The following is a 26,776-nucleotide window of genomic DNA, read 5'->3' on the forward strand; positions in this document are numbered from 1 at the left end:
CTGCTCTCTCCGTCCTCACTGAACCAAAGCACACACACACACATACACAGACACACACACACACACCAAACACAGGAGTCGCCGTGAAAGTGAAGGACCCAGAGAGAGAGAGAGAGGGGTGGGGGGCGCTCCTGTGGGCTATACCACCATGGAGAGGGGCGCGCGAGCTGTCAGCACACAGGGTGCACGCGCGGATTCTGATTGATCTCATCCACGCGGACCCACGACGCTCATGTCAGTCTAATCAAACGGCTACATTTTGGTTTTTTTTTTTGTTTATTTGATTGCTTGATAGCAAATACTTTATTTTTAAAATGCTTAATTCCATTTTATGTGAATATGTGCTCACGAAATAATTGGCCAGGGATGCCATATCGTGCACATTTTAATAGACCCAATGTATTTTGTATTTATTGCATTGCTTATTGCAGGTCCTGCCTCTCTAAACTCACCGAATGGATGTCTCCACAACAACAACAAAGGTGAACCAATCCGGAGGAGTCTAACAGCCATGCAGGGAATCCTCTTGAGCGGTCATTTCAATACTATCCACTCTCTATAATAGTGTTTCTCTCATTTAAGCCAACAAAGGGACATAAAGGAGCTGTTCAGGGCCCTCAACTACATACTTACCCCACTTTCTCTTGTCGGTATTCGGTCACGACTGGAGGATGCCTATATTTCATGTTCAATTTTTTTGAAGGAGCAAATATTACGGTTGATGAAAAACAACAAACAAAAATGTCATATTGACGAATTACAACATGTTTTAGTGATTAAAATGCTGATAATGATGAGGTCATTGGAATTGCTGGGTCACACAGACAGCTGAATTATGATCTCAATTGCCCTTTTGCTGTTTAAGATGAAACAATGTTTTATTCAATTGTATTCTGTTGCTATGGGACATAAGACCAATGAGCCCATATGTTTACAAGAACTAAAATACAAATATCGTGAGCGATAAATGCAACATTACTCAGTGCGTGATGTGTTTACTGAACCAACAGAGTGAGTTTAGGATGACTTATCAATGGTTTGATGAGGATTAAAAAAGATGTGAATTTGATGGACTTCATCAGATCTCAACCCAACTGAACACCTATGAGAATTGTGGCCTGACGTATTTGACAAGCTGTACACCACCATAATTAAACACACAATAAATAATGGAATATTTGAGAATGGTGTTTATCCCAGTAACATGTAGAAACACAAGGAGCACTGAGTAGTATTTTTTAATTTATCACCCATCTATATGCCTCCAGATGTGTTATATATTTTAACTAAGGTGTTCAAGCATCTAATACCATTTCCTTGGTCAAATCAACCCCCTTGTGGTCAGATATATGTTTGCATGCATGCATCAGTAATCAGACTTTATATGCTGTATGTTTTCAGTGTGTACGTCTGCTCTGAGTGGCTCTAATTTGGAAAAAGCAGGAGAATTGTGCTGTTTGAAGGTCCAGCCTGGATGTTGGAACAGAATTAACAACAGAACATGAACATTATATTGTCTCACTAAAAGTAGATGCTGTGGTAACGAAATTCAACAACAGGCCAAGTCTTGTAGTGAATTCTAATAAATGTGGCCCCAAAACACAAGAAAAGACCCCAGAGATCATGCAGATTATGTGCAACTTAAACCAAAGTACGTAGATGTGGACTAACAGGATTACCAAGAGATGGTACAAGAGAAATCCCCTAAACCGCTGTCTTCTGACATATGAGCAGTCACATTGATGCTTTAACAGCAGTTGGATTCATGCTGTGAATAATATCGATCTCCCTGACACCAGTGTGTTAGATTCAGGTCTGTGCAGCTTTTTGAATTTAAAAGAAAGATTCTCTACCCCATCTGGCTCAATGACAGATTTTATTTTAGCACCAAAAGCTAGACACAAGGCAAAAGACACCGATATGGAAGAAAAGAAAAAACAGTATGATTTGGATGTACACTAGGATTTGCAATAAGATGGGAAGTAAGTATGTCATTAATTCATGTGGTTTTAAGCTCTGATGTGAACCCCAGAAGCATTTCGAAGCTCCTCTCCCACCTCACCTGGCACTTTACGCTATGGTGGCGAACACCTCAAAGATAAATATATTCTCCGTTAATAAGCCACAACAAGAAATACAATTCTTGGTCACATCGGGGTGAAGAATCCAAATTTGTGTAAATTTAGGCCAACAGTCATCTTCAATTTCAAATAATCAAGAGAATTAAATATCCCTCTTTACATATAAACACAGCTATACTGCGGATGTGTATTCACTTATAAACATATAAAAATACTTGTCAACTAGTTTGATAAGAAAATAACGTATAAAAGTAGAGTAGAAACATTTAATCAAGTCCGTTACTTCCATCATCCGATTTTTTCCTTATTGATTATATTACAAGATGACGCTGTGGAAAACAAAAGTGCGGTACTTCATTAATACGGCCGAACAGAAGCACAGGAGTGGAGGAGAGGGATGTTGGGTCTGTGATGGCGGCTCCACAGGCGGCGGGTCTGCTGAGTTCATGTCCCGTTGGAGAACGGCTGATTTACCACGTGCATCTCAATGCTTCCACTTGTCCTGGTTTTCCCCATTCAACAGATCATTGGGGGGGAAATAAAAGTAATGTAACAGAATAATTGAAGGACACAAAACAAATACATTGCCACTGTGTTATTGGAATGATATGACAGTTATTTGATCTGTATCGCAGACTAAATGTTGGACAGAAAAGAAGCGTTACATCGGAATGATCTGAACCGAGCTCCGAAAACTTTTTGATAACGTTACCTGTCAGAGGCTGAATACAGAGCACTCAGCGTTCAGTGTTTTGATCTGAAGTCATGTTAGTCGTCAAAGATGCACACGGTGCTACAAAAGAAATGGATCTACTGCTTTGAGAAATCTGGAGCATGTATATGATGTTCAATCTGACTGAACCACCACCTTCGCGGAGAGAAATTCAGACAAAAACGTGCTACGTTCGGTACATCGAGGAGATGGATAGCAATGTTTCAATCTATAAGACTTAAAAAAGAAATTGAATACAGTAGACACTTCATATTTGGCAATTGAGATGAAAGCAGGAACCACAGACAAAGAAGAAGAAGATTCCACTGCAGAATGCTATATAAAGGTCTATCATTGTAGCTTTAAGGGCTGTCTAGGCTTTATATTTATATACATACTTATATATTCACTTTCATATATGTAAAACCAAACTCAACCTCACACACTGTACTGTGGTGATTTAATAGATCATTAGAAGTACACTTTGAAAATCACAACAAATGTCACATATGTACAGTAGCAGGTTAGCACATGGGAGTAAAGGTGGGTATGGCACGACATACACGAAGCTTCATACGGCAATGTCTCTGCTCTGGTCAGACACGGGAAACTAAAACTCATCAACATTCTGGATAGATATCGTTTTCATTCAATCTCGGTAGCAAGTACAAATGTCACTACAAGGCAAGAGAAGTCCTTCAGAGTACAAAAACATTAATTTGTCGGGCTGATTCAGAAGGCAATGTTTTAGTGTTTGGGACTCTCTCGTGTGAATTAGATTACGGCTGAAGGTAGAGTGGTGTTCAAATTTGGCATTGTCAGTTGTCCATAGTGATGTCCTGGGGACAGCGGTTCCTGGGCGACGCGTCTCAGAAAAGGCTGTCTGAAGTCATGCACGTGGAGAAGGCAGCGGTCAGTCATCCACTGAGGATGTGATGTTAGGCAGAGTGGGTGGGGCGGTAGAGAGCAGCTGCATGAGTTACAGTGATAAGGCCGACTCAGACGATCACACAATGGCAGCCGCTCTTGTCCTTCTCTTTCCTTGTGGGCTCTGGCGACGGTGGACATTCCTGTTCTTGGAATTTCCTGGGAGTTGGAAGAGAGTAAAACTACCATTACACACTGGACTGTGTTCTTTGGGGATCTCTACTTTTTTTTCTTCAGAATTTAGCGACGTTGGAAGCAAACAATAATGATGTGGAGCTGTTTGCTTGCCAGGAAACTGCCAATCAAATGTGATCAATCACACACACTCTTCACAAAAATGCCCTAAAAATGTTATTAAAAGATATATTCTGATTGTTGCTTAATTCGTTTTTTTTATTTAATTTTTTTTATAAAATAATAAGAAGAATTAATGTCGGGGGTAGGAGAGAAAACGAGGGGGAGAAAATACAACAAAAGTCCGTGGCTGGCCGTGATTCATGGTCACTGACTTAATCCCTAAGCCACCCTGAGACATGAATATTCAACGTTATACAAAACCTTCACCGTATTCTTCATTATTAGCAGTTATTACAGGAGTACCTGAATGTTCATTTTTCTTTTAGCCACTGCAAATGTGAGTCACTGAGAGATCCAACAGGTAAAAGTTGCCTTTATGAGTCACCTACCTGATTACTCTAACCAGCTCGTGGAAAGCTTGGTCTACGTTCATGCGGATTTTGGCTGAAGCCTCCATGTATGTGACCTTCAGTTGTCTGGCCAGCTGCTGGCCCTCTTCCTGGGTTACCTGGGGCAAAATCAAGTACAGAATAATGACGGGGCTGAAACTTGAATGAATATTGAGATCCAGCACATGGAAAAGAATGATTGTATATTAGCCATAAGGATGTCTGCTTTCTCTCCAATACAATGGGACTATATGACTCGGCTTGTGGCGCTCAAAGCCTTTTTTCTACTGAGCAATATCATCCAACATTTTGTCCCCACTTTTTTTTACAAGTGAGTTTTTTATTTATTGCATGATTGAATATAATTGTGATTTCTCAAAGGTTAAGTTACCACACATTTAAATTAATACTGTATATATGCATCTTACACCCTCCTTTTGAAACAGCTGTGTATATAACCTGGACCTGAATAATGCAAAAAATAATTAAATATACTATTACTTAAAAAGTGAAATAATGTGTGGTGTTTAGGTGTGGCTAATTAGGTCATGTGCTATCATCATGTTGTCAAATATAATGACTTGATGTCTCAAATAGATCAAATATATAATAAGAAATAAACCAACACAAGCTAATTCTATGAGCCATGAAATGCTAAATGCTGATTTCAGTGAATACACCCATTGATAGAAGCTACATGTGCCTGTTTTCACCAGAAGGGGGCGGTGTGGATTCACTGCAGGAAGTAACTAGGGACTGCATGCCATCAGGCAGAAAATTCATCATTTCATCACACTCCCTTTTCTCTCCATCCATCCTCCCCTCCTGACACCACCGTTCCTGCAGCTGCAACACTCGCCTTCCAATATGCAAATGCAAATCCTCGAGCCTGGTTGATATCATGTCTTCAGATGATCAAACTGATGTGCACATGTTTGTCAGTCAGTGGGTTCAGATCTCTGCAGTCTGTTGTACTCACTTGTCTCTGTGTCTCCAGATCTGCTTTGTTTCCTACGAGGATCATGGGAAATTCATCTCTGTCTTTGACTCGGAGGATTTGTCTTTGGAATTTGTAGATTTCTTCAAAGCTGAAAAACATTACATTGTGTTATGTGGTGTTTTCTGCACAATCGGGTTGTATAATGGTTTTACGTTTAGATCCGCATTCATTGAAATGAAGTTAAATCACAAACACACCCAGACGTTGGGGCGACCACCACTGTGGATCAGACTGAAGGGTTAAATGTTTCAAAGAGAAACAAAAAGCATCAGCCGCACTACAGAAACATAAAATGTGTTGGTCTGAGGTTGAGCTCGGTGCGCTGACCTGACTGTTGTGCCACTATAACATAAAGGCCACGAGCAAATAAAAATGTCAATCTGAGGGGGGGGCACAAACCCAGGACGGCATTCCAGCCACGGGCCCGCAGACAGCTTGGTGAGCACATAGTAAATCTGGAAAGACTTGACTAATAGAACTGGAGGAAGGAAAGACTGTTTACAACATAAACATTGGGAGAAGGTTGTGGGTGGGGGGGGGGGGGGGAGTGCAGCTCACTGCACTGCTGGGCAGAAACACAAAGACAGGGAGGCTCGGGTGTGACGGACTGACGCCAAGAAGAATACTGTATGTGTAATAAAACATTTAAAAAGGTGACTTGACATAACATAGCAGTAACAACACTGAGGCACATTTTTAACCCTCTATTGATTAATATGGTGTGCGTTTCTACTGCAAAAGCAAATTAATGTATACACATTTAGTAATTATCTCTCTATACAGTAGCTTTTCAATTCCATTTGGATGACAGCGTCACTCTCTTTACTTCATTTAAACAACTTGTTGCTGTTCTCTTATATTTCTGACAAAGACACAGCTCGAGGCTTATTTGCTGCGGTATTTACCACAGGTGTCTCCTGATCAACAAGGACCGAAATCGTAAGGACTTTAAATATGGAAAAGAATCAATCTAATTCCACACGTTTGACAGTATTATGGACAGTATGTTCTGGCTTGGTCCTCCTCTTTATGAAAAGCTCAATGATGTTTGCACCGATTGAAATTTGGCATGATTATCCAACACTATTTTACAGTGCGATCGCATGCAAAATATTCGAGATATCGTGTGCCTTTTTATACACATTTCCCTTGAATTCAAATGTTGGGAGGCTTGGGGAACTTTATTTTTTTTTAAATAAAGTGTGTTGCTGCATAGCATGCCTTTAACTCAGGGTCATTTCAGTTGCCTTTACCAACTGAAATAAAGTCTGTGTAGTCAAGAGTTCAAAAGTTATAAAATCCCTTAGTTAAAGGGAAAGTTACTAATTAATAACTAAAAGTGTCTCCTCACTCGGCCAAATACTATTGTTTCTACAGCACGTGGGCTTGAAATAGGAAGCTACGGTACAAATAGGTGAATTCAAGAGAACAGGATGAGAGAACAAACGGAAAATGACAACAAGTACAACAAAGCAAAGGGGTCCGGAAGTAAGAGCAGCAACAAGTGAGAGTATCAAGTGCAAGATTTATGGTTTTAGTAGAGCGAGAGGCCGAGGACAGCGAACCGTAAACAGAGATGTGCAGCAACAAACAAAGAGGGAGCAGATGACGAGAACCGTCCCTCACCTTCCTCTGTCAGTGACGGAGAAGACGAGCAGGAAGCCCTCCCCTGTCCTCATGTATTGTTCTCTCATGGCTCCAAACTCTTCCTGTCCAGCCGTGTCGAGGACTAGAGAGAGTGGACGGACACACACACACACACACACACACACACACACACACACACACACACACACACACACACACACACACACACACACACACACACACACACACACACACACACACACACACACACACACACACACACACACACACACACACACACAGAAATCACAAAGAATCACTCGCAGCCAAATGGACGTTTCCATCGGTTCCTCGAGTACGGGGCAATACAAACACACAAACAGACTACGTGTGTAGTCTTTGTGTGCGCGTGTTGACTGTGGTTGTGTTTGTTCAGCGAAGTGCACTTACTGTCGAGCCTGGCCGCCCTTTCGTCGATCACACACTGCTTGGTGTACGAGTCTTCAATGGTGGGGTCATAGTCGGTGACGAAGTACGACTGCGGGGCAAAAGAGAGAAAGGAACTGTGAGTGGGTCTTATGTCGGGTAACTTGAGACACGAGTGGATGCATACCATGTGTATACAGTATTCTACACACTGGTCTTTGCAGTGAGAACACAGAAACAAACAAACTGACAGGAAATTAAGCAACGTTGGTACCGTGCAAAAGGCAACGTATGACTGGTAGATGGGTGCTTTAGTTGGTTGGGGGCTTCCTGGAGCAGTTTCACCACCATCAACACATGCCATTATTTTACACACTTGACTCATATCCTGTATAGAATGAGTAAATCCCATTGATTTGGGTCACAGGTGTGGTGACTTAAATCAGCTCGCTCCTCGATCAACGGATACGACAGAGAACAAGCCGCCGCCCCGTCCTTGTGTTTTTGGTTACAACAGCAGCAGAGTAATGACCTCTACCTTTACAGCCGTTCTGCAGACAGCAGGTAAACACACCTGTGTCTGCAGACACACAAACACCCACCAGACATGTCATGTAAACACTCCCTCACACAACAGCCACTGCTGAGGCCCAGACAGCAGGCCGGTGTGCTTGGTTTGCAACAGTCGCTCAGTCGCTCCTGGAGGCTTTGATTCTCTCATTCTGGGCCCGGTATCTGGTCTCCTAGTAACCCTAAACTGGAAGGGTGGGGCCAGGGAGCCGGGGCGGAAGGAGGAGTCATGCATTTTTTACATTTTTCACATGTTTTGTAATTCTCGCTCTCCTCGGGGGCTAGTTAAGTGGTGACAGCTGAGGGGAGTGCTCGGGGAATGTCAAACCAACACCCTAAAACACGGAGCGGGGTCCAGACGAGATTCCTCATCGTTCCAGCAAAATTAAACGTTTACATTGCATCATCTCACACAGGTTGGTCAATTAACATAATAAGTGAAACGTATTATGTGTGGTATATAATTCTCGTCCTCTCCTTTTCCCTGTCCTGTCTGCAGCATGGCGACCTATGTCACATCCACTCACCACTGTTCAATAATTCATCGGTATGACTGAGCCTCCCAGAACATGCTCCACTGAGCTGCACTGCCAGTGTGCCTTCAGACCACCACACGGACTCAGAATGAGAGAGAGAAAAGAAAAATCTGCCAGTGTTCCTCGTCCCTCCCACCGCTCGCTGCTTCAGCACGTGACCTCGGCTTCCCTTCAACCCTCTTATTCCTGTTCCGTCAACCTCGGGCAGCCGCATTGAGCGCCGCACTCCTCCTCCGGCTACTCCTCCCCTCCCTCCGCATGCATGGGCAGCGAGGCCGCCTCACGCTCCGTTCTGGCTGAGCTGATTCTCTCAGAGCCGTTTCCCGTGATAGATGAGGCTGTTTTGCAGCGCCAGCAGCACCGGAGCCAGCACTAACAGGGCCGCAGCCGGGCCGCAGCCGGGACAATGGGCCGGGCGATGGGAGTGCAACGTGACTACCGATAATCATGTGACATAAGCCAACCTGAGTCATGTCCAGTAATGTTTAAATCCTTACTGTGTATTAGTCCATGACTTCATCACATGTGATAGGCTCCTCACGCAGAATGAATCATGCTGTGGGGGGGGGGGGGGCATGAGTTACTGCTAAGTACACCACCTGCAACTAGGACTGGATATTAGACCTCAGTACCTTATGACCAAGCAGCAAAAACTGGCCCGGGAGTTAGGGTTGAATGCTTTCTTAGGGATCTTTTTTACATATTGTACAAATACCAAAACAAGCATTTAGGGAAATGTTAATACTCTTACTAAGGTACTGACATACATTTTAAGGGTGGTCTTTTTATTATCAATTCATCTGCCTCTTCTGTGTTTTGTAAAAGTTAATTCATAAATTCTATCAAATGTCCAAATACACCCATCATATTTTCTCAGAGCCCAAGAATAAATAAATAAATAAATAAAAGAAATGTGCGTGAAAAGCGAAGTTGGATAATTTGTTGGCAAACCTGAAGAGATGAAGTGGTTCGATGAATCAATCGTTTTTGTCAATCGACTACAAAGGTCTGTTCATCATTTTGGTGCCAGTATTGTATTGACGTAAGCAAGGAAAAATCTCCAGATGATATTCAATATATTGGCAGGACAAGCAGCGACGTCAGTGTTATTACTGTTATCTGCCAGACTCCGTCACAGGTACGTACCGAGCAGACGGATTCCGAGACAGATTTCCATGAAAACATTGGACAGCTGTCATCAGGAGAGAGTTGACACTCATAACCGGGTCAACAGCTTAATTCTCACACACACACACACACACACACACACACACACACACACACACACACACACACACACACACACACACACACACACACACACACACACACACACACACACACGCACGCACGCACGCACGCACACACGCACACACACACACACACACACACACCTCTTCTCAGATGAATTATCTAACTGCAGTAACTTTGCAAAACTGAGGTGAGTTACTATTCCAGCAGACTTGCTGTATAATAAGAAAACACTCACACTCCACTTAGGCCAGTGCTGACATGACCACCATCGTGGGTGTGTGTATTTGTGAGCAGCACATACAGGATTATTAACATCCTTATTTAACAGGCACACAAGCACGCTGTAAAGAGGTGCAATTATTAGATTATGAGAAGAACTTAAAATGGAGAGAGACGAATTCAAAAGCGAGCCGAACCATGCTGCAGTACAGTTCAGATGTTGGTGGCAAGGTGGGTCAGGCCACAGTCAGCCCCGGTCAGCTCGCCAGGAAGGAAACTCCACCTCTCCAGCAGGCAGCTGGCCCGGCCGAGCCTTACAGTGGTGGTGATGTCACAGACGACATGTTCCCTCACCACGCCTACCGACCAGAGTCCAAACCCGTCGCTCAGTTCCCCTCCAGCATTCCAGCCATACATCCCAGCCCTCCACCCACACACAGCACATGCACGCCCGCACCAGGAACACATCAGAGGCCTGTTTTCTCCGTCAATAGAGAGCCGGTGGAGGAGTCCCGCAAGATGCTAGTGCTGCACCTAATGATGATTTTCATTATCGATTAGTCTTGATTATTCATTTAGATTAATCAGTTTTGCAAATTTATAATAACGCCCATCACAGTCCGGGTTAATGTCTTTGAACTTATCATTCTGTCTGAACAAACAGTCCAGCACCTCCGACAAATTCAATAGACAATGATGTAATATAGAGAAAAGCAGCAAATCATCACATTTGAGAAGCTGGAAAATAGATTTCTGCCTGATAATGGCTTATATTACACAATATCAAATTTGCTGCTGATAAACTTCCTGTGGAAGCATTTAAGCCATAACTGCATCAAATCACAGCTTTGTCATAAAAACCGCCTCGGTGTCCTGTGTAAAGTATCAGATGCTGCATGTGGGCCAACCTGCAGTGTTTCGCAATTTGAATATATCCATACATGCAAGCACCTACTCAGATTTCCATTTAGCCGAGCGCTCTTCAGTCGAGACGTAGAGCAATAAATGCCGTCTGACTGCTGGTTGCCAGCCTCAAGGAAAGCAAGAGCGGGTGATACGTGTAGGCGTGTAATCAACATCATGCTTGCACGGTGCACCCACTTCCTCCCCACACAAACAGCTTTGCTAAAACTAAATATAGATCCTTTTCCATCTCCGTCTGTTATCCTACTTGTTTGGTTAGAGCCTTTGACTGTTAACCAATGTAGCATCATTAACTACACGGAGCACAGAATCACACATTCAGCACCTACGCAGACACATATGAGATTTTCCACTACGAAGAAGGGCGATTAATGAACAACAACGCAATAAGAATTCACAAACCTTCAATCGTAGTTATTCTTTCATTTGAAAAAAAATGCAGATTGAATGCTATTGAATCGTGTTATTCTTGGAAAGATTCTGTCAGCATCTGCAGATTTGTCATAGCCTCCAACCTTGTTGTTCCCCTGCACCTAAACACCACAGCCCGTCACAACACCTTTTTTTTTTTTTTTTTTACTTCATAAATACTACAAGAGATGCTGTCATTTAGAAGTGGAAGCAACATCCCTGATCTTATCTCATTTTGATAAAGTGCCGCCATCAGACATCACTCAGCTGGAGTTCCTGATAAAGCCGCGATGGAGTGATGCAAACCGCTACACAGACATCAGGGGGCTTCACAACTTATACATTGTGCATGCATATTCATTCAACAAAGACGTATAATTGCATAAATATTCATGCCCGTCTTTCTTTTCATGGTTTCCCTCCGAATGTTACTAACTAAACGAGATACATTTTTGTACCTTTTATATTTGGAATGTTTCAAAATAAATCACAATCCCGTAAAATCCACACTAAACTATGTCTCTGTACAACTTCTCTTGATCACACCCTCGCAGTGTAGCGTGGTGCACTAAGAAAAGAGCGGGAGCATCTGTGCAGCACTTCCTGTCCCCAAACCAGCGCAGGTTTTAACTTTTTGCTGGAACCCCTTGGGTCGGAGCCGTAGCAGCTGCCGGTAATCAAATGGCCACCGTGAGGTTTTAATGTTAAGCAGATGGAAGCGAGGACCAATTCCTCTGAATACTTCTACACCGTCGGCCCTCCGCTGTCATCGCCGCTCTGCCCGGGCTTCACGGGGTTTCACACAAGTGGCACAGGAATTTGTGTGAGCGGCATTGTTTGGTCGAGTACTTAGGAAGGGCTTGCAGTGAGAAATAGAGAAGAAAAAAAATAAGACAGAATGAAAGGTTTGAGGGGGAGGGAGACTGTAGGCAACATGGAGAGGCAGCGCGAGAGAGAAAGAGGGGGAGGGAAAGGCATTAACTTCCTGTGGAAACACCCACTTTTCCCATGAGCTCATACAAACCAGAAAGGTCACCGATTCAATACCTAATACACACGGAGAGAAAGAGAGCACACAATGTGTCCAGTGCCTTAAAGGCCCCCGGGGGAGCGTTCAGTGAATGCTGGGAAAGCTTCGAGACGGTCCGCACTGCTGCAGATAATTACCAAAACGCTTTAATTGACACGAGTCGTCGCTGTAAAGCTGCGCGGTCATATTGCATGTGCAAGGTCCGCGGCAGTAACACTTTGAATTAATGTTTACCGTTGGAAAATGCCGTCTCGGGTGAAGCACTGAACCGTTGGCTCGATGCCGAATGAAATGAACCCCGTGCACATCACTCTTACAAGCTCTCTTCCTCCTAATGCGCAACAGATCAATAGCTTGTCCCTTAAATCATTCCCTTGTCCTTAAATGAAGTGAAACGCTGCCCCACCAGGCAGACCATTGGCATAACTCTCGTATCCACCCAGTGCTATGACCTCACCAGAAATGCAGATCCTGCCACTCTGGATTTAACAGATAATTTGATTTTTTTTTTTTTTTTTCATATGATGTAAAAGAAATGAAAAATAGGGTGCGAGTCTTGTCTCGCTCATCAGTGAAGGCCAGTTCTGTTTACATGTCTTTGCAGCTGCTGGGTAACAATAAGCTGCATAAACAAAGCCTCTAATTCTACATGTACTCGACAGCCTTACCACCAGAACTGGTCTTCCTCAGGTCTCAGGCTTTTTCCTTTGTGGACATGAATGTGTTTACGACCCTGGTGGTGCAGGAGGAATCAAGTGATCAGATTAACAAACAGCTTTGTGTTTGTTTACAGCCTGTCTTGTGCTTCTCCACATTCCCCGATCACGGCGGTTAAGCTGCAGAGTGAAACGCTGCTGTAACGGAGGATAGTGACGCATATATATACGTTTATATCCCTTAAATCAAGCACAACTGAATGGCGCCCGACGACCACGCTGGAGCTGGACACACTGGTGTTTTCACGATAAGACTTGCCGGTATGTGAAGGGTCCAGCGAGCACTAGGTTGGGACACAGTGGCACTCATGCAGAGAATAAAGCGGAGGATAAATGTCCCGCCAGTAACCCCCCTGCTCTGCTCTAACCTCTCTGGCATTAAGACTTCAATCGCCCTGCTAAATATCAATGTGTGCTGGACTCTGAACACTTTTGAACCGCTCAAAGGGGGCAGAATCCAAGAGGTGCCATTTAAAGACTTTTATCCGGCCCGGTCGCCGGGCTCAAAGCCTCCCGTTTGCTCTTTGTTGGTCACACTACAAACAACGTCTTTATGTCCGTTTCATAAGTCCACTTTGTTGAATTATAAGTGGAGACCTATGGGACTACTTTTTGAAGTCGACAGAACTGATTAGGCAGAACAACACAAAAGAGGGAGAACTGTGTGAACCGCCCTTATTGTTCTAGCCGATCATGTGACATCACTAATGTTCCCCTTCCCTGCATTAAGCCCGTCCTAAGCCCCGCCATTGATGGGTTATCAATGCCGTTTTCTCTACCGGCCCTGCCTTGTTCTGCTGGGAGGGATGGAAAATAAAGACATATTTTGATAAGAGCTGCTCTCTAAAAAAAGACAGTGATTCCCTCTGATGACTGCAGTTTGCTCTGGTGAATCCTCATCAATGCTCGCTTTTGTGGAAGTGGGAAAAACTTGGCCCATGTGACGCTGTATCAAAATCGCCACAAATTAAGGGGAGTCGATGTTGAGGATAAATGAAGCGACGTGCCGGCAGAACGGCGAGTGATGTAGCAGTGAAGTCCCTGTTAGGCAGCGAGGACTAGAATAGAGACCACATAGAGTCAAAGCAATACCTGCGGCTGCTAACTTTTACACTTTTTCATGATACACCGAGACCCTCGCGTTTATTCTTCCTCCTCCGCTTGTCTTGTCAACAAAGCTTCACTGTGGCGGCTCGGGGAGAGGACACCAGCGACTGCAGTGGCTGTGTGGACAGAGAAGCTACTGTGTGACTTTCAAAAACCCACAGAAAGTCACTCAACGAAGTGTGGCTCACAGTCTGAAGTCTATGGTTTTCCGGGACACCGTATGAATGACCGAATAATGGGATGCTGGTCAGAGCTGGAAATAAGGAACACTCAGGGCATCCAGAGAGTTGGTTTAAATTCATGATCTACACCTTAACAAATGCACATAAATTGCATATTACAAACACATTATTACCGTATTCCTGATTTTAAAATGATCAATTATCTCCCGACCACAGCTAAGAAGACTTAACTGTATAGCGCCTACAGGAATATATTTTCATATATTCATCTTCTCCACCATCTCCCCTCCGGTACAACCGCTGAGTGTGTATTTCTGCACTAGGGTACTCTGCTGCAAGACTATAATTCTTAGCATGGGGCGATATGTCACAAGGAAATGGGGCCACTCACTGGCATCATGTCAGCTACACAGCAGCATTACTGCTGTGTGCTTTTAGGCCAGCAGCCACCACAACACAGGCAGCAAAAATGTTATTACTGGAGCACGCCACTCCTCATAAATAACACCTAATGGACAGATCTGCTCTCTCTGATGCTTCCTCCCTGGCTGCCCGGTCGCCATCATCAAAAGTTATGTCATGCGGGTACAGAAAATGATGAAAATCTACAACTATTACAATGCATATAAGACGGCAAACACAGATGAGGGAAATGTAAAAAAAACCTATATAAATGAACTTAATGAATGCAGATGCAGGGCAGGTTAACAGTCTGATAAGAGAATCTAATGCTATGGACTTCAAGTCACCGGATCTTAAGCTAATGGAGGTGAAGATGCTCTGGAGGTTTGTGACGGCCTAACACCTGACTAGTGAGTCGAGTGTGACTTTTAAAATGGCCAGCTTGTCAACAAAGTCAATGTCTGTTGCGTGTGTGATACCAAACACACTTTTTAGGCAGCTGTTGATCGGGTTTGCATCGGCGTGTGCCATCTGAAAAGTCTGCGGTGTCGGGCTCGCCGTCCACCAACTGGTACCGAAAAACACAGTCACATTTGCTGCATGTGTTCAAATCATTGCAACAGTCACCCAACAGCTGTCTCACTGACTCCACCAAACTCAGATATCGCTGAATGTATCAACACATGCACTCTGATTGTGATCAGGGGTCTCAGTTATAACCGCTGCCGGCCCTGAAACAGGCGTGCACCACTTCCCGCGCAAACTTGATATATATATAAAAAAAATGTGCACAACGGTAACGCATACAGTGATATGCAGAGATTTTCTCTGTGAAGTGAAGACAACTTTATTTATTAATTTCTGATTATTCGTCAGGGACAGATGGAGTCTCCTAGAGACAAACTGAAACAGCTATCTGATGCCAGAGCGCACCAGCAGCACATGTGGATCCTATTCATGACCAAAGTGTGGAAATAAAGCCAGTGACAGCTCTGGTAGAAGCATTACACTCCACATCTGCATTATGAGTCCTAATCAATATGTCAGCCTAGTCCACTATAAGACATCTTAAAGAAATCAATAAATAACTCACCTGTCAAACTTCCGTTTTCCATTTGCTTGACCGTACACGGGTGAATGTGAGCATATAGACGGAGGGATACGAGGCTGATTCACGTGTGCATGTTTTCAAATTGACTTGGGATTAATAATTGCACACGGGCAGGCATACCCAAGGTTTTTATACGTACATTTTTAATTTTCATTACAGAAACATTTGGTGTGGATCCTTTTATCAGTGAGAGCCCTGGTGTTTCATCAGCGGGAGAGCGAGCGAGAGGAGGAAACGAGTCACACTTGGCCATTGTCCTCAGCCCTTTTTTGACAGCGAGTCGTACTGTACTGTCACCTGTTGAGGGTTTGTCTCATGCCATGCCTCACCTCCCCCTGATGGACAGCAGGTGCCCCGCAGGCCTCTGGATGGAGTCGGCAGGAGGACGTGCCAAATGTCCACCAGCTGCGACAAGCGCAGGCGTATAAAAAGAACCATTCATAACCTCCTATCAACTAAGCTGCATGGAAATGGTCTCCTCCTCATGTGGCACACTACTGAAGGCAGGGCTACTTCAAATAACAGCTAGGACAAACACGGCATACAATCCACACTGGCATCAGTAGCAAAGTGTACATGGATCTGGAATGCTCGACGTTCGAAGGTGGTGGGAGCGGGTTGCTAAAATAAGCACGTCAGTTTCCCATAGCCGGCGTTGTTGTTATATGACTCTGAGATGTGAGACCTGATACTGTGGCCAGCTATTCTGAAACAGACAGATGTGTGAATACAGAACAATAGCCAAAAAACAACACGGAGGAACCGGCTGCCCTCTCCGTCTGTCTGACTATCTGAGGGTCGCTGACCTGAAAACAACCGTGGATATAGCTTATATATATATAGCTTTATACCTACCAGAAGTACAAAATATGCATAAATCATTGTCATTAAAAATGCATGCAATTTAACCTCTAAAAAATACAATTCATATTTAGCACAGACTGGCTTCATCCATTCTGAGAGAGACGGTTGTTTTCAGAAAAAGACTGAATCATTCTCTCTTTTCTTTCTATTTACATTAGAAACAAGAGAGACACGTTTTATTTGTTAAAATAAATTATAAAAGAAGAACTCCATAAAGAAATATCAACTAAACCCACCAACATGCGACACAAAAGCATGGCTCCTGGAAAAAAAAAAAGCTTTCATATCTTTGACCAAATGACAAATTACAAACTCAGCTAAAACCAGCCACCAGCAGTGGAATACAATCTGAAAATAAAGCAGAAGTACAATCATGCCGGGATCATTCTGGACTCGTCAACCACAGTCCGATGCAACTGGCCACGGGACAGTTCAGTGGGGCAACGTGGGGATTAGATGCCTTGCTCAAGGGTACACCATCTGCAACAGTTGCTCTCTGTATACTGTTACTGCGTACGAACGATGACGTAGAAATGCTCGACAAGTGTTTATGAGGACACACACACACACACACACACACACACACACACACACACACACACACACACACACACACACACACACACACACACACACACACACACACACACACACACACACACACACACACACACACACTGCTGGTGACTTGCTGACTTGCTGCCAACTGTTTTCTATGTAAACAACATAGACGTATATAGAGGAAACGTCGCTTCAAGGTGAAATTTAAAGACGGACTCCGGTCAAACACGTTTGGCTCGACGGCAACATGATACTTTCTAATTTTTCTTTTTTCACAGTATTTCCTGAGAAAGATCTCTGGGATTCTTGCTGATGATGATACAGCAATACAGGCAAATAAAAGGCCATGAAAGCACAAAACTACTAGGGTTTTGGTACCGATACTAGAACAATACTTTCCCAATAAGAAATATACTCAAAGTTCTCAAATCTGAAATTTCATCTCAACACAAGCAGCCTTCAAGAAAAAGGATCCCTTAATAAAATAGTCTAAAATTGGCAAACTTTTTAATCAAATTCGGAAACCATCTGATCAACAAATAAGCAAACAAGCTTATAAATATGACCAGACATCCAGACATGCCAGTTTTCAATACTCAATGTCTATCTCGAATAGGCAAAGACACGTGCTGCTGATTATTGTGTTAAGCAGAAGCTTATAAACCCAATTATGAACATCATTTTTGAACAGTACTTTATTAAATCATCCATGAGTAATAGTCCGTATGTCATTAGTAACTATCGGACTGATCTTCAGCCTACAATGCAGAAGTTTTAATCAGTTCGATCACTTTTCTCTAGAATCTGCATGTTTACCGTTATGCGTCGACCTAATCTGTTATATTAGTAGTCGTGTGGACGGAGTCAGCGCCTCCTTCCTGTTATTAGTCAAAGAACAAATAAGTTCAGAATCAGATAGAGCCGTATCGAATTCAAAATCAGTTATTGTCCTACAAGACACTAATGTAAAGACATTTTATGGAGATCTCATCAACTCGATGAATCATACACATACATCCACTGTTGGCTCACGCAACCAACACTTTTCCCTCATTCTATGATTAGAAAGGATAATAACTCGCTGCTCTTTTGATGGTTTCTGACTAACTAACGTGTGCATACATGCTACAGCATTCACTGCTATTATCTTGCTTGTGGCTGTTGCAGCAGATAGAGAGAGAGAGAGAGAGACGGGAGTGGCTCAAATTATCATCTGATCTCAGATCTGATATGTGGTAGGTAACCTCCTGGGTCACGCCTTCGCCTCCGGCTAACAGCTGTGCTCTACACAGCGGAGAAGATGCTCCAGAAAAGTGGTTTCCATTTCAGCGAGCGCCTGATGGAGTTCGCCATACGGCTTACAATTCTGTTATCTCACCGTAAAAAAAAAGATAGAGGCTTCCCTAATGATAGCAGCTCACTGGGACGGCTCTCAAATGGAGCTTCCCTGTTGCATTCGAGGCGGCGTACGAGTCTGTGTGTGAGTGGATGAGCCGGATGGATAAATTCTAATAATCAGATGTCCTCCGGCCAGATAACAGAGACTGTACAGCTACGAGTCAGGGACAGAGTTCTCTTCCCACTGAACAAGGAAATGCTTGTTAAAAAACGATAATAGGATACGTTCTCTTTTAATAAGAAATTATGTTAAAAGTGAGTTATTTTGGAAAGGCAAAACAGAGAACTCATTTATGACAAACACATAAAGACAACCGTTATCTAGAAGACGTATGCAGAATGAGGAAGCACAGGAGAAGCTGAGCGATATCGTGAATGCATTGTTGTGTGTGTGTGTGTGTGTGTGTGTGTGTGTGTGTGTGTGTGTGGACCCAAGCCAATCTTAATCAACATGTGTCAACAGGTAAAGGTCGTTGAAAGTCACAAAAGAAACGTACATAAAGGGAAGGTGAAATGGTAGTGAAATATGTGTGAACCAGGAAATCTCATCCTGCTGGTTCCTCTCTACTATTAGAATCACTATAAAACACAGACATATATAACAATGCGGTCGATTGCGTTGTATTTACGTCTGTATTGTACATTAAGCTGATTAAGAGTGGTCTCCCTCCCTGGACGGGTTAGTTTCTCATTAGCACGGAGCGAACGCGATGACCTTCTAGTCTCTTGAGCTTTTCAAGATGGCTGGTTGTGTCTTTACAGATCCTGAATAGAGCCCGACCGATTTATTGGCGGGCCGATATTATCGGCCGATATTAGGCATTTTCCAAACTATCGGTATCGGCATTTATAACGGCCGATAAATGAATATTTTAAAAATAAAATAAAAACGGACGAAACACCCTTATAGAACTTAACAGAATTTGTCTCCAGTCTTGTTCGAAGTTATATTTATGAAGCTTACCAAGTCTTTTAATAACTTTGTGTTTGGTTGTTGTTGTGTTTTTGTTCAAAGGACTTTAAGTTTTATATCTTAAGTTTGTATTTTTATACATTTTATTTATCAGAACTGTCATATATTTTGATCTTCCTCTGTTCCGTTGTGACAATAAAATAAGCAAGTTTATTTTTAAACTGCATTATCATATTATTTTAGTGAAGACTCATAAATAACTACAAATAACTAATGTTAGGGAAATCTGTTTTGTTACGCGTTTCTGAAATAAAAAAAAATATCGGCCGATATATCGGAATATCGGATTTTTAAATCAAACATTTGTATCGGTATCGGCCTTCAAAATCCTTTATCGGTCGGGCTCAAATCCTGAACTTCCTCCTATGGTGCGCTGCGTGGCATTATGCCAGATGTAAGGAAATAACCTAAAGGGATTATATTTATCCATTTATTCAAATGAGGTTAAAAACATAAAGCCTCACCAGAGGCACAAAAGCATTGGATGGAGCAAACAATATATACTGATTAGACATTTTATGATATGTAATTAACATCTAAATGTTCTTAGATGCTGAGAATGTATAGCTGAAACACTGTAAAGCTGGTCCTAAGGGGAAAGGGCTATGGGGTCATATTAATCACAGGGGTTTATCTCCCTCGAAGCATGAACGTACATTTCACGCAAGCCTGACCGTAGATTATATGATCTCTTGTGTAAGGGGCTGGCATCGCTGCCTGGGGGTGGCACAAGAGAAAAAGCTTAGAGTATCTCAATTAAACGCTCTGTACAATCTGTGCATTCCATTTAGATATTGCTTATGCACGAGGATGATGTTCGAGCCAGTGGTGGTCTGAGGAAGAGCCTGGCACAGCAATTAAGAAAAAAAGGGACTTGGAGTGCAGATCTATCCGTTTTAATTCTGGTTATCACCAACACATTAGGATCCACCCTCTTGGAACAATGAATAACCATTGCAAATTTTTTAGAAAATGTGTCTGAACTTTGCTCAGGTGTTAGGCAAACCAAATTGCAGACAGGTGCTCTTCTGTTAAGGAAGAACACATGAGTCATAGCCACGCTGCTGTCCCCCTGACTACTGTTGCTATGATACGCCAACTTCCACACACTTCAGAAATCTGACCAAACTGTTGACTGGCAAAGAACAAAAAAAAACTCATCTGGAGATTTATGTACACGCAATACACTACGCCCGTTGTTGCCTCAGCGCCACACAGGCACCGACCGCAAGGCCTGCTGAATTCATAACTGATTGGTCACAGCGAACCATATTTAGAAATATACTCATGATAGGCTATATCTGGTCTCAGTTTGATGTTCACTGAGGTCCGACAAGTCGAAACATATAATTAAGTGTGTACGCTTGCATTGCGAAACCTGAAAGAGAGAAATATGCACATAGGAGGGAAGCTACAGTAGAAAATACAAAAAGGGACGTTCAGGCCGAGATATTAAAGGTTATCTTTAAACGTTTTCTTATCATAGCAGAGTTATAGTCCGTTCTAAACAACACAGATGCAGAGATAAACTTGCCATTGAGGTCGATTTTAATGGGTCAATGCCTGTTATCCGACCCGCTCAGGCACATCTCGTGTTTTAGCTGGGAGTTGGCAGTGAGTATCTCTTAAGCATAAACTCTACTCTCCTCGATCCATAAACAGCTTAAGTCGTTACATTAACTTTTCATAAAGGAGCCCAAAGAAGGAAATCCTATAAAAATGACCGACCCACTGCAGCACGGGAGTCAAACGAGGGTAAAGGGTGGTGGTGGGAAAAGGGGAAATAAGGCCCAGACACGCCGACTCAATGCAATGTGCTCAATGCAAGCAGGCTATTGTTTTCGATATCATGTTGTTTTTTTTAACCAGAGCACACGGACGTGAGACAGATATTAATGCGAGCACCAGCTTCTATGCAGAACTGAATTCTTGAAACCAGAATGACATCTTCCGATTATCAAATGACTAAGAGCATTTTGCTTTTTTCGGCTGCAAACACACAGAGTCGCTCGCTTTCATTTCTGTGCGTGCTGATATTGCCAACCGGATGGATGATTCACAAGCGGAGTGACTGTGAAATCATTCACAAAAAAAAAACAGCAGGTCTACGGGAAGAGTTTGCTATTTAAATTGCCACTGCACGCAAGAAGAAGAAGCCTGCTTTTTACCATGTTGCTGAAAGGTTTTGTCGTTTATATATTTACATGCATTACATATTTCTTTTTAAAACTTCCTGCATTAAATATAGGTTGTGAAAACCAATGAGGGTGTTTATGTGCTCTCGTTGTGGTTCTGCTCTGTGAGAAATCAACAGGTGACTCTCCTGCAGAACTAAACAAACAATGCACTCTCATCACTTGCCCTAACAGGCAACGCAGCTGCAAAGCCCAGTCAAAAGAGCTCACTGTCATACGGTTGAGTCTTCCATTAAAAAAAAATAGATTCCAAGCCCCCTTAAGGATACAAAGAATGTTTGAATGTCAGTAGCACTGTCGCCTCACAGCAAGTGGGTCCAGGGTTCGATTCCCGGGTTGGGTTCGGTTCCTTCTGTGTGGAGTTTGCATGTTCTCCCCGTGTTAGCGTGGGTTCTCTCCGAGTTCCTCCCACAGTCCAAACACATGCAGGATGGGGACCTGTCTGCTTCTACATGTCAGCCCTGTGATAGACTGATTACCTGTCCAGGGTGTACCCTGCCTTCACCCAATGACAGCTGGGATCGGCTCCAGCCCACCCCGCGACCCTGAATACAGGATCAGCGGTAGACGATGGATGGATGGATGGAGTGTTTGCATGTGACATGTCACCGATGCAGACTGAGAGCTACAAAAAAAAACGCCTGCGTCCAAAAATGGGCCGCCAGCGTGTGGCGTTACATACAACTGAACTTTTTGAACTCAATCGCACACGCAACAAAAGCGCCGCTGCAAACACTGTGTCGAGCCGTTTCTGAGAAACGCAGATGAAAGGGCGCTCACCACACTCGACTTCAACGCGACTATCATTACCGCACCTTGCCTCCACACGCCCGCGGAGAGCCGCCCTGACAATCCGTGTTTATTCTATCGAAATTGCTACTTATGGCAACATTCCTCCAAAATGACCTCAGTAATCAAAACATTTTTTGTGAGACATGTGGGGAAAAATGGGGATAGCAGGACGAGAGAGGGAGAGAGAGAGAGAGAGAGAGAGAGAGGGGGGGGTCAATTGTGCACGTTGGCTGTAAATCCAGCTGAGGTCTACAAAAATCCTCGGCTAATCTGTCTGGACTTGATCAGTCAGGATGTTTTGCTCTCGTGCGTGAATCTCCCCCGCCGAGGGGCCACCGTCACCGCCGCACTAATATTAGCAAGCATGTGAGCAGGCAGCACCATGCTCTCCATCCAGCAATCACATCGCACAACTATAGAGCTGTATCATCCCAGCAGCTACTTTGGTCACTCTACATGATGTCTATTTGATGTGCCATTATTTATGGGGGGTGCTCTCTCTCTCTCACACACACACACACACACACACACACACACACACACAGAGACACACACACACACACGGTCTTCACGTGGCCAATGTGAGTCATGTTTTCCCTCAGTTGGGACGCTTCCTCCCTTAACGGACGTCACACTAAAACAACACTGTGCTCCACAACTTTTGTCAGATGACTCAATGTTATGTCATCCCGATGCTATCTCGGCTTGAGTCAACCTCTCGGTATTAGGGTGGCCAGCAGCAGCTCCTGAGGACCCGCTACTCTGTTGCTTGCGACGTCACGCCTACTTTTCAGCCGCGTTAGACTATGCTGATGGGTGTCAAAGAAATGATTAAAATGTGCCCGTAGAATCAAGTATCGAAAGTGTTCAAGTATCAAAAGTTGTCCACCAAATGATTCATAGTCTTGTTTAGTTATTTGTTCTCCGATTTCTTGGTCTAAATCAGATTTGTTGGTCATGTTCTTGGTTCGGGGATTAGCAACATTGAAACATGCTTCTTAAAATGGTTTCGATGCCACAAAAAGACGCTTCTGAATATTCAAACCATCGAGAGGACCTCTCCTATATAAAAATCACATTGGACAAAACTCCTCTCACCAGGAGTCTGGTACCCAACATTAAACCATTTTTCAAGTCACGAATTTGATGGCAACCGTATCCATGAGAAACGGAAGCACTTTTCGTGGAAAAAGGTGTTGCAAGAGCATTTTTCTCAGAAACGGCAGCAAACCAGAAAACCAACCGGGTTTCAAAGAAAGGTTTTTGGGGTTATGATGAAGAGCCTTTTGGCACTTGCTTCATTTCACTTAGAGGAGTTCTAACAGGAGGCGTGATCTAAATTCTAAAACGTGTTATATTTTATATGCTGCAATAGGTCTTGGGGAAAATTACGTCAAGTATTTAATATTTTTGGCAAAACACTGAATCACACACACACAGAAACATGTAGCAGCAGAGAATCAGGAAGCGGGTCATGTTTTTCCATACAAAACTAGAAGGTCCTACGAGCTGCTGTAGAGGGACTTCCTTTTGCCGAAGGGCTAAATTCCACATGGTCCGTGACCGTTAACCCACCCAGGCTGAGTCAGACCCCCCACCTCCTTAACACTCACAGCTCTTGGCAAGGCCTCCACTTCACAATCAGCTGTTAGGTCTTTTCCCTCTGCAGGCGACTTCTAGAAACCTTTGGACGAGGAGGATGTATGTTCTCCTCCTGCTGTCAACATCTCAATCCCTCTCACTCTCACGGCACCCCGAACGCCGGTGGTTAGACGAGCTTTATAGGAAATTAACTGTAGGTCGCACTGAACACACACAGTGATACCACAGAAAAATGAGGGTATACAATGGTACTGTGTGCTGCCTGCTTCCCAGGTGAAATGAATGATCGCGGATGCAGACAGCGTGATGGTATGCAGAAATAATACGCTCCAGGTCATTCAAGACTGGGCTTTTGAATGAATTCATCATTGTTGTGGCTGTCCATTAATTTGGCAGGAGACTCCTTTGGAGGCTGCGGTTTAATTACTAAATTACCATGTAAATCCACCTAAATGCAATTATAAAACAATCACTGCACGGTCTATAAAGTCCTCGGAGCTAACATCGACTGTACGTTCTGCCATCCACAAGCGTGGACTTATTTTTTTTACCTTAAAAATTAACAGCATGCGGTTTACATTCAAAATTCCATTATCAGTGTTTTCACCGCATTGTTTAAAATCGAGTGAAACGCCTTCTGTTCCATATTCAGCTTTAAATGCTCCCCCTGCTCCGGGGTCAGCAGGGCCAGTGGGCGACGGCAATCGGATCCTTTTTTTACTTGGTATGCAGTTAATGAGCTTTTTGAACCCTCATTAGACACAACTCCCCCAAAACACACACACACAGACACACACGTTTCACCCCCACTCTATCCCGTGTGCCGGCCCACTATTGTCTGACAGTGTGGAGACATGCAGCTGCCTGCAGTCTGGTCAGGCAGTAACATACTGACACGAGGGGGAAACACTCAAGGCAAAGGGCAAAGTTTGTCATGTCTTTCATATAGGGCGTGTGCGTGTGTGCGTGTGTGTGTGTGGGCTTTTCCCGAAACACCCTTGCCTAAATGACTATTATGAAAGCCTGGAAGGTCAAAGCGAGGCAGGCTAAAGTAGTCTGCAGTGTGCTGGAATGCAACCAGGGAGAGATGGAGGTGACTGTTTACATGCCTGTTCATGACACATGAGTTTTCAAGTAGGCTGCTGTATAAAAATAAAAAAAACCCAACGACACACATTGTTTCTCTCTTGGGCGGGAAGTTAAGTTTTGTCTCGGAGATTACATCGGTGTGCCGTTGGTTCCTGGATGTGCTTGGAGTAAGGTCAACCAGGCAGCTCGTTTCGGTGAAAGTCAAGTTAATCATCTTGGACATTTTGTGCTGCTGTTGTTTAATCTACTGCCATTCAACCCTGAGGGTTTTTTCTGTCTATCTCACATATTTCTGTGTTGTGGAACAGCTTGGTGGCCCTTAATTAATTTATACCTATATTGTCCCCTCTCTGGTGGCCTCAGCACTCCACTTCTAGTCTTACAGGTACTAATAGGAGTTCTGTGCAACTTTTCTCTCGGTTTTTGCCATTCTTCCACCTCCCTGTCTCGGCGGGCCTTTACAGACTACATCTTAGCAATGAAGCTCGGAATCCGCTGCTCTGCTTTGCAGCGAGTTCATAAAACGCAGCAGAAGTCGGAAGCTCCGCGCCGCCGCTCTCCTTTCTCTTTCGAGCAGCAGTGAGGAGCCGCAAAGTGGAAGTGGACCTCTCGCATGTCGTCGAGTTAAAGTGACAGCACCGCCTTCCTCGTTGAATCCGCTAAACACGGCTCCCCACCCCCGTCTAACAGCCCCTAACAGCCCCCCGGTGAATAGTTGGAGGCCTCGGTAAAGTCGTGGAGAAAGCGGCCCCCGGTGCGCGCTGACCGGGTTCCCGTGTCTGCTCCCCCCCACCCCCCTTCTTTCGCCGTGTTTTCGGATAATCAAATCACAGCCGGAGCCGAATTCGAGCGAAGGCTGCCGGGCTACTGACCTGAATAAACTGGATGGTCAGGGCCGACTTCCCGACCCCGCCGCCTCCGACCACGACCAGCCGATACTTCTCCTGCACCGAGCCGTCCTTCCAGCCTGCCATCGAGGACACTTCGCTGCGTTCGCCGCCGCCGCCGCTGCCGGATCACCGCTGAGCAGCAAACACCCACTTTTTTCTTTCCTGTAAACTGAAGAGGCCCTGCAGTGCGCGAGACGAGAGCCCAGACCGAAAAAAATGACTCGTCGGCGTAGTCCGTTTGGTGCCCGGGCGGGGAGAGAGTGATGTGCGGGGCTAGGGGCGCCTGTCCATACGCGTGACCGGGTTTCTGCCTCAGATGGTCGCGCTGTGGATCCGATAGTAGGAGGAATCAGCCAGACCAGTACTGATGTCTGGCGCTAGAGGCCCTTCTACAGGCTGTGTGTGACTGCCTCGACACCCCACCTACAGACACACACACACACACACACACGCGCACACCCGCACACACACGCGCGCACACACACACACACACACACACACACACACACACACACACACACGCACACACAC

General features: G+C 44.2%; 1 protein-coding gene across 1 annotated transcript; it reads right to left on the minus strand.

The window, feature by feature from the left end:
- Window positions 1-1,859: 1,859 nt before the first annotated feature.
- On the minus strand, window positions 1,860-26,655 carry rras2 (RAS related 2). The gene is made up of 6 exons (XM_084016122.1): window positions 26,228-26,655; window positions 7,444-7,531; window positions 7,033-7,135; window positions 5,386-5,494; window positions 4,407-4,525; window positions 1,860-3,879 (listed from the first exon to the last, which is right to left on the minus strand). Exons 1-6 carry the CDS (start codon window positions 26,327-26,329, stop codon window positions 3,792-3,794), a joined length of 609 nt encoding a protein of 202 aa, XP_083872248.1. The 5' UTR covers window positions 26,330-26,655; the 3' UTR covers window positions 1,860-3,791.
- Window positions 26,656-26,776: the final 121 nt, after the last annotated feature.

The sequence above is a fragment of the Eutrigla gurnardus genome (assembly GCF_963514095.1).
Source record: "Eutrigla gurnardus genome assembly, chromosome: 1".
NCBI classification, from domain to species: Eukaryota; Metazoa; Chordata; class Actinopteri; order Perciformes; family Triglidae; genus Eutrigla; species Eutrigla gurnardus.